Source organism: Chenopodium album, chromosome 7, assembly GCF_948465745.1.
Source record: "Chenopodium album chromosome 7, dcCheAlbu1.1, whole genome shotgun sequence".
Classification (NCBI taxonomy): domain Eukaryota; kingdom Viridiplantae; phylum Streptophyta; class Magnoliopsida; order Caryophyllales; family Amaranthaceae; genus Chenopodium; species Chenopodium album.
The window spans coordinates 72,775,334-72,785,268 of NC_137840.1; the positions used below are offsets into that span (position 1 = coordinate 72,775,334).

At 35.7% G+C, this 9,935-nt stretch overlaps 1 protein-coding gene across 1 annotated transcript; it reads right to left on the reverse strand.

Annotated features, from left to right (window-relative positions):
- On the reverse strand, positions 1-2,022 carry LOC145640646 (uncharacterized). The gene is made up of 4 exons (XM_081691888.1): positions 1,729-2,022; positions 862-1,250; positions 699-780; positions 1-323 (listed from the first exon to the last, which is right to left on the reverse strand). Exons 1-4 carry the CDS (start codon positions 2,020-2,022, stop codon positions 177-179), a joined length of 912 nt encoding a protein of 303 aa, XP_081548014.1. The 3' UTR covers positions 1-176.
- Between the last annotated feature and the right edge of the window lie 7,913 nt (positions 2,023-9,935).

A 9,935-nucleotide genomic window follows, 5' to 3' on the forward strand; every position in this document is an offset into this window, starting at 1 on the left:
TCCTTTCTGTACACAAGTCTTTTGCTTCAATTGTCACTTACAAATGATTTGTTTCTACATTGACATTGGAATTCTAAAAATGAAAAGCTAAATTTCCAGAAGGAAATTATTGTGCTAATTTTGTTGTTTTCCTGAAGCAAATCCTTCAGAATTCGGGTGGTAAAGCCTTGTTAATGTCAATTCACTTGTGAACAATGTTTGGCCATTTCCTTCAACGCCGACCTCCTTGCTTTCGCTTTTTTCTGCTGAGCTTCTAGCTGTGTCTCTGCAAGTTTTTTCTGCACCTTCTGCACTGCTTCTATCCGTTTCTGCTCCAGCTTCCTCTGTTTAACCCCAAAAACACACCCATTAGCAGTTGTATGTTTGAATGTGTCATATAGACAGAAAAAACCTGTTGTTATACTGAGCTTAAGAAACCTTTTTTGACACAAACGAAGCTTAGCATTTTATTAAGTAATCAAATTTGCAAGATCATTACACATAGCCTCTTGAATTCAAGAGGATACTCTTCTAGCCAAATACCACATTCACTAAACTTGCTGCTAATATTTGCTAAGCTATGGGCTAACTTTAATCAACCAAGAGTATGAAAAAAATAATAAAATTCTTATTTTAAGTTGTATGTAACGTTTCAGTTTCTAATATAATTAGCTAAAATTCTGATTATGGTTTAATTGAGATCTGGTTCAAGGTTATACCTGAAGCTTTTCTAGCTGTAACTCTGCTTTCTTCCTACGATTCGACTCCCACTCATCAATGGCTTCTTCCTTCTTTGTCAACCTGCCCAATCATTACATACTTTCAGTGTTCATACTGCATACCATACAAAAGCAAACAGAAGAAAGAGAGTGACAGACTGACTTTCTGAGAAGATAAGTATATGAAGCCTTCCTCATTGCATCAATTTCAGCCTTCTGCTTGTGGCTTCGCGTTTCATCCAAGAAATCCTGGTAGGACTTAGGCCGGTAGCTCTGCCTACGCTCCCCTCGTACCTCATCAACCACCGGTATCGCCTCTCCGAACTCCTCAGGGTTTGCAGAACCAGTTCCCCTCTTGTGTAGATAACTAGAACACTCTTCAGAAACAGTGGGAGGAACAGAGAATATTACTTGACAATTGTCATCATTAACACCAACTGAAGATTCATAGTCAAATGAGTTATCAGCTTCATTTCCTTCAACAAATCCAATGTTTTTTGCTGATTCAAATTGCTTCTTCAGATTTGTGAAACTGTTGGAACTTTTCATGCCCTAAATACACAATTTAATACCATCATTTTTTATTTTGATAATCAGACATTAACTAATTAAAAGAGAATTACAGAATCAATCGAAAACTCAAGAACCCAGATGAAGAACATACTAATTTCCTTTAAAATAAACATATAATTCGATTGTTTGTATATTAATTCTTGAGAACACTGAACTAAAATCAAACTAAAAGAAAAACCCAGATGAAAAATTTCACAAAAAACCAATTATATTATTATCATCATTTTAATTTGTGCTTTCTACTGATTTTCAATAGGAAAACAGAAATTAGTACAATAATTATAAAAACCCCACATAAATTGATGATCATATATCATTTAATGAATAAAAAGCAACATCAAATAAAAAACAAAAAACTCAGAGCACAGAAGTTATTAAATATATTCAGAATATTATGAAAATCGGTGAATTCTACAAATTTACAAACGAAAAACAGAGTAAAAGACAGTAGAAGGACCTGAAATCTTGAAGGAGAGTAAAAGACAGTAGAAGGACGACAAGAATCGCAAGGAATTGTAGGTGAATCGGCATTAAAGGAGGAAGGAGAAGGAGGGAGTTCCGCCATTAAAGAAGCCATACTCCAAGCTTTGTTGCTTAAACTTGAAGATTTGTTCATCATTTTGAGAGCTGAAATATCATCTCCATCAACTTGGGATTGATGGGTATTTCTGGGTTGATGATTAATCTTGTTCTTGGATGCAGATATTAGTTCCTCTGTTTTAGGTTTCAACTTCATCTTCTTATTTTCCATGGATTTCTGAGAATTCCAGAGTTTTTTTCTTGAAACAGAGTTTTTGTGTGTTTTATTTATTGAAGCTAATTCAAGTGATGTGTAAAAGAATTCTTCGCGGGAATTTATACACTTTTTTTGAGAAGAGAAAAGGAGTTTTTTCTTTTTTTTTTCAAGAAGAAGGTTCTAACACTGTAATTAAAAAAAATATATATAAAAAAAAATAATAATAAAAAAAAAAATTGTATTCTTAAGTAAATTTTGGTACGGAGTCTTAGAAAAAACTATACTTAAGTAAAATTGGTGTTTATTTTATTTTATTTTATTTTTTAATTTTTTTTTAAGAAAAATATACAAGGAATTATAACGCATCATTCATTTAGCAAAGAAGAATTAATCGTTTACTGTCATTTTCTTTTATCCAGGAGTAAAAAGAAAGGGAAAATACAATTTTACTCCTGGATAAATAAATTTATCAATTAACAAAAATTTAAATAAATCAACAATTTTTTATGTCAAGTATTATAGAGCTGTCAATTCGGGTAAACGGGTCGGGTTTGGGTCGGGTCAACTCAAGTCGGGTCAATTCAGATTAATTCCATAACCTATGCGAGTCGTATTTTGGGTTGGGTCATGCTTGAGTCGGGTCACGTCGGGTCATAATTCTTATCGGGATTGGGCCGGGTTTAGATCGAGTTAATAACAGATCGGGTTTAATTCAGGTTTTCACACGTTAAAACGGGTTAGGGTAATTCTTGGGTTCGAGTCGGGTTCGGTTCGGTTCAAGTCGATAATTAGCGAGCTAAAATCAGGTCAGGTCATTCTCGGGATTGAGTCGGGTTTGGTTCAAGTCAATAATTTGCGGATTATAATCAGGTCGGGTCATTTTCAAGTTGGGTCATTCTCGGGTTCAAATCGGGTTCGGTTCAAGTCAATAATTTGCGGGTTATAGTCAGATTGGGTCATTTCCAAGTCGGATCATTCTCATATTGAAGTCGGGTTATGTTCAAGTTAATAATTTGAAGGTTACAATCAATTCCGGTCATTTCCAAGTCTGGTCATATTCGAGTTCAACTCATTTCCAAGTCTGGTCATATTCAAGTTCAACTAACTATAAATAAATAATGATCATTTTGTCAAGCTAATTATTTCCTTTGACTATAATATATAAGGCAATATACCAGGGAAATATAGTTTATAATTTAGGAAGATAATTATCTTCTTTGACCATACAACAAATTTGTACTATATTTAAATATTAAATTTGAGGATGATGCTCCTTTCTTTTGTTGGCCTGGACCGACTTGGTCTCTTAAGACAAAAAACTTTGATCAACAATAATAAGGTGGTCTAAATTGCATTTAAGGTGATTTGAAATCGGGTCGGGAACAATTTGGGTTGAATTTAGGTCGAGTCAATAACAAGTCGTGTTAATTTCGAGTCAAGTTAGTAACAGATCGGGTTGAATTTTTGGGTTGGGTAAGTAATAGGTATGATAAAATTCGGGTCGAGTCAATAACAAGTAAGGTTGAATTTGGGTCAGGGCAATAACAAGGTACGGGTTGATTTCAGATCGGGTTTGTAAGGTTGGGTTAAATTCGGGTCGAGTTAGGAACAAGTCAGGTTGAATTCATGTCAGGTTAGTGAAAAGTCGGATTAAATTCGGGTTTTGAAGGGTTAAAACGGATTTGGGTCTATTTCGGTTCAAGTCGAGTTCGGTGCAAGTTAACTAAATTGGTTGTTGTAAACCGGTAAACCGGTGCAAGTTATAAACTAGTAAATTAGCAGTTTAAAAAGCAAATTGAATGATTCCACACAACCAATTGGACTCCTGGAGGGTATTAGGGACCATGGTAAACATTTCAGCAATTTTTATTTACGGGCGAAAAAAAATCAAAAAATTCCAAAATTGAAGACTAATATCCACGCTTTTGGAGAAATTTTAGAGGTTTCAGGGTCCAGTGTCGAAAAGTCTTGAAATTCTACGGGATACATCTCGGGGTCATATAATGCCGTTTGGAACCATATATGATCATTATATGTTGTCATAAATGTCCGTGGTACGCTTGAATTAATGAAATCAGTGCAAGTTGTAAATCGGTAAATTTGTCGTTTAAAGGTAAATTGGATGGTTCCACCCATCTAATTGGACTCATAGAGGGTATTTGGGACCACGGTATACATTTCGGCAATTTTTATATCCGAGCGAAAAAAAGTAAAAAAAATTCTAAAATTGAAGGCTAATATCGACGCTTTTTAAGAAATTTCGGATGTTTCGGGGCCCGATGTCGAAAAGCATTGAGAATTTAGGGGTTACATCTAGGGGTCATATAACGCCGTTTGGATCCATATATGATCATTATATGTTGTCATAAATGTTCGTGGTAAGTTTGAGTTTATAAAATCGGTGCAAATTGTAAAACGGTAAATTGGTCGTTTAAAGTTGGATGGTCCTACGCTGCCAATCGGAATCCCAGAGGGTATTAAGGACCATGGTAAACATTTCAGCAATTTTTATTTAAGGGCGAAAAAAATCAAAAAATTCCAAAATTGAAGACTAATATCCACGCTTTTGGAGAAATTTTAGAGGTTTCAGGGCCCGATGTCGAAAAGTCTTGAAATTCTATGGGATACATCTCGGGGTCATATAATGCCGTTTGGAATCATATATAATCATTATATGTTGTCATAAATCTTCGTGGTAGGCTTGAGTTAATGAAATCGGTGCAAATTGTAAACCGGTAAATTAGCCATTTAAAAGCAAATTGGATGGTTCCACCCAACCAATTGAACTCACAGAGGGTATTTAGGACCATAGTATACATTTCGACAATTTTTATATCCGGCCGAAAAAAAGTAAAAAAAAAATCCAAAAATGAAGGCTAATATCCACGCTTTTTGAGAAATTTTGGATGTTTCAAGGCCCGGTGTCGAAAAGCATTGAGATTTTAGGGGTTACATCTCGGGGGTCATGTAATGCCGTTTGGATCCCCATATGATCATTATATGTTGTCATAAATGTTCTTGGTAAGCTTGAGTTAATGAAACCGGTGCAAGTTGTAAACCGGTAAATTGGTCGTTTAAAGGCCAATTGGACTCTAAGAGGGTATTAGGGACCATGGTAAACATTTCTTCAATTTTTATTTCAGGCGAAAATAAAAGATAAAAATATTCCAAAATTGAAGACTTATATCAACGCTTTTTAGAAATTTTGGAGGTTTAGGGGCCCGGTGTCGAAAAGTATTGAAATTTGAGATTATACATGTGGGAGTTATATAATGTCGTTTGGAACCATAAATGATTATTGTATGTTATCATAAATCTTTGTGGTAAGCTTGAGTTAATGAAATCGGTGGAAATTGTAAACCGATAAATTAGCCATTTAAAAGCAAATTAGATGGTTCTACCCACCCAATTGGAATCTCGGAGGGTATTAGGGACCATAATAAACATTTCGACAATTTTTATTTCCGGGCGAGAAAAGGTAAAAAAATTCCAAAATTGAAGGCTAATATTCACGCTTTTTGAGAAATTTCGGATGTTTCGGGGCCCGGTGTCAAAAAGCGTTGAGATTTTAGGGGTTACATCTCGGGGTCATATAATGCTTTTTGGATCCATATATGATCATTATATGTTTTCATAAATGTTCTTGGTAAGCTTAAGTTAATGAAATCGATGCAAGTTGTAAACTTGTAAATTGGTCGTTTAAAGGCAAATTGAATGGTTCTACGCAACCAGTATGACTACTGAAGAATATTAACGACCATGGTACACATTTAAGCAATTTTTATTTCGTGCGAAAAAAAAAAAGTCAAAAACTTTTCAAAATTGAAGACTAATATCCACGCTTTTTGAGAAATTTTGGAGGTTTCGGGGCCCGGTGTCGAAAAGTATTGAAATTTTAGAGAATACATCTCGTGGTCATATAATGCCGTTTGGAACTATAAATGATCGTGGTAGGCATGAGTTAATGAAATCGGTGCAAATTTTAAACTGGTAAATTAAGCGTTTAAAAGCAAATTGTATGGTTCCTCCCACCCAATTGGACTCTCGGAGGGTATTAGGGACCATGGTAAACATTTCAAAAAAATTTATTTCCGGGCGAAAAAAAACCAAAAAAATTTCAAAATTGAAGACTTATCCATACGCTTTTTGAGAAATTTTGGAGGTTTCGGGGCCCGTTGGCGAAAAGGTTTGAGATTTTAGACGATACATCTCGGGGTCATATAATGCCGTTTGGAACCATATATGATCATTATATGTTGTCATAAATGTTTGTGGTTGGCTTAAATTAATGAAATTGGTGCAAGTTGCAAATCGGTTAATTGGTCATTTAAAGGCAAATTGGATGGTTCCACCCACCCAATTGGGCTCACGGAGGATATTTGGGATCATGGTATACATTTCGGCAATTTTTATATTTGGGCAAAAAAAGAGTAAAAAAATTCCAAAATTGAAGGGTAATAATAATATCCAAGGTTTTTGAGAAATTTCGGATGTTTCGGGCCCGGTGTCGAAAAGATTTGAGATTTTAGAGGTTACATCTCGGGGTCATATAATGCCGTTTGGAATCATATATGATCATTATATGTTGTCATAAATGATCGTGTTAAGCTTTAACTAATGAAATCGGTGCAAGTTGTAAAACGGTAAATTGGTCACTTAAAGGCAAATTGGGTGGTTCTACGCAGCCAGTTGGACTCCCGGAGGATATTAGGGACCATGATACACATTTCAGCATTTTTTTTTCGGGCGAAAAAAAGTTAAAAAAATTCGAAAATTGAAGACTTAATATCCACGCTTTTTGAGAAATTTTGGAGGTTTCGGGGCCTGGTGTCGAAAAGTATTGAAATTTTAGGGGATACATCTCGGGGTCATATAATGATGTTTGGTACCATAAATGATCATTATATGTTGTCATAAATGTTCGTTGTAGGCATGAGTTAATGAAATCAGTGCAAATTTTAAACTGGTAAATTAGGTGTTTAAAAGCAAATCGGATAGTTCCACCCGCACAATTGGACTCTCGGAGGGTATTTGGGACTATGGTAAACATTTCGGCAATTTTTATTTCCGTGCGAAAAAAGCCAAAAAATTCCAAAATTAAAGGCTAATATCCACGACTTTTTAGAAATTTTGAAGGTTTCAGGGCCCGGTCTCGAAAAGGTTTGTGATTTTAGGAGATACATTTTGGGGTCATACAATGCCGTTTGGAACCATATATGATCATTATATGTTGTCATAAATGTTTGTGGTAGGCTTGAATTAATGAAATCGGTGCAAGTTGTAAATCGGTTAATTGGTCGTTTAAAGGCAAATTGGATGGTTCCACCCACCCAATTGGACTCACGGAGGATATTTGGGACCATGGTAGACATTTCGGCAATTTTTATATCCGGGCGAAAAAAAAGTCAAAAAATTCAAAAATTGAAGGCTAATATCTACGTTTTTTTTTAGAAATTTCGGATGTTTCGGGACCCGATGTTGAAAAACATTGAGATTTTAGAGGTTACATCTCAGGGTCATATAATGCCGTTTGGATCCATATATAACCATTATATGTTGTCATAAATTTTCGTGGTAGAGTTAATGAAATCGGTGCAAGTTGTAAAACGGTAAATTGGTCGTTTAAAGACAAATTGAATGGTTCAACGCAGCCAGTTGGAATCCCGAAGGGTATTAAGGACGATGGTACACATTTCAGCAATTTTTTTCGGGCGAAAAAAAATTTAAAAAAATTCCAAAATTGAAGATTAATATCCACGCTTTTTGAGAAATTTTGGTGGTTTCGGGCCCGGTGTCGAAAAGTATTGAAATTTTAGGGGATACATCTCGGGGTCATATATTGACGTTTGGAACCATAGATGATAATTATATGTTGTCATAAATGTTCTTTGTAGGCATGAGTTAATGAAATCGGTGCAAATTTTAAATTGGTAAATTAGGTGTTTAAAAGAAAATTGGATAGTTCCACCCGCACAGTTGGACTCTGAGATGGTATTTGGGACCATGGTAAACATTTCGGCAATTTTTATTTCCGTGCGAAAAAAGCCAAAAAATTCCAAAATTGAAGGCTAATATCCACGCTTTTTTAGAAATTTTGAAGGTTTCGGGGCCCGGTGGCGAAAAGGTTTGAGATTTTAGGAGATACATCTCAGGGTCATACAATGCCGTTTGGAACCATATATGATCATGATATGTTGTCATAAATGTTTGTGGTAGGCTTGAATTAATGAAATCGGTGCAAGTTGTAAATCGGTTAATTGGTCGTTTAAAGGCAAATTGGATGGTTCCAACCACCCAATTGGACTCACGGAGGATATTTGGGACCATGGTAGACATTTCGGCAATTTTTATATTTGGGCGAAAAAAAGTCAAAAAATCCAAAAATTGAAGGCTAATATCTACGTTTTTTTAGAAATTTCGGATGTTTCGGGGTCCGGTGTCGAAAAACATTGAGATTACAGGGGTTACATCTCGGGGTCATATAATGCCGTTTGGATCCATATATGATCATTATATGTTTTCATAAATGTTTGTGGTAAGCTTGAGTTAATGAAATCGGTGCAAGTTGTAAAATGGTAAATTGGTCGTTTAAAGGCAAATTGGATGGTTCTACGCAGTCAGTTGGACTCCGGAAAGGTATATTAGGGACCATGGTACACATTTCAGCAATTTTTATTTCGGGCGAAAAAAAGTCAAAAAAATTCCAAAATTGAAGACTAATATCCACGCTTTTTGAGAAATTTTGGGGGTTTCGGGGCCCGGTGTTGAAAAATATTGAAATTTTAGGGGATACATCTCGGGGTCATATAATGACGTTTGGAACCATAAATGATCATTATATGTTGTCATTAATGTTCGTGGTAGGCATGAGCTAATGAAATCGGTGCAAATTTTAAATTGGTAAATTAGGCTTTTAAAAGCAAATAAAATGGTTCCACCCACCCAAATGGACTCTCGGAGGGTATGAGGGAGCATGGTAAACATGTAGGTAATTTTTATTTCCGGGCGAAAAAAATCCAAAAAAATTCCAAAATTAAAGGCTTATATCCACGCTTTTTGAGAAATTTTGGAGGTTTCGGAGCCCGGTGGCAAAAAGGTTTGAGATTTTAGGAGATACATTTCGGGGTCATATAATGCCGTTTGGAACAATATATGATCATTATATGTTGTCATAAATGTTCGTGGTAGGCTTGAATTAATGAAATCGGTTCAAATTGTAAATCGGTAAATTGGATGGTTCCACCCACCCAATTGGACTCCTGGGGGGTATTAGGGACCATGGTAAACATTTCAGCAATTTTTATTTCCGGGCGAAAAAAAGTCAAAAAATTCCAAAATTAAAGGCTAATATCAACGCTTTTTGAGAAATTTTGAAGTTTTCGGGGCCTGGTGTCGTAAAGTCTTTAAATTCTAGGGAATACATTTCGTTATAATGTCGTTTGGAACCATATATGATCATTATTTGTTGTCATAAATATTCGTGGTAGGCTTTAATTAATGAAATTGGTGTAAGTTGTAAATTGGTAAATTGGTCGTTTAAAGGCAAATTGGATGGTTCCACCCACCCAATTGGACTTCCTGAGGGTATTTGGGATCATGGTCAACATTTCGGCAGTGTTTTTATTCGGGTCGGGTTTGGAACGTGTCGGGTTGAATTCATGTTAGGTTAGTAAAAAGTCGGATTAAATTCGGGTTTGGACGGGTTAAAACGGGTTTGGGTCTATTTCGGTTCTAGTCAAGTTCGGTTCAAGGTAATAATTTACGGGTTATATTCGGGTCGGGTCATCTCTTGGTTAGTTCATTTTCGGGTTCGGGTCTCACATACTCGGGTCAACTCGGGTCTAAGGTTGGTTTCAGGTCGGGTTTGGGTCACCATTTTTTCAGGTGCAGATGGGTCGGTTGATAATCGGGTTTGAGTCAGTATTTCG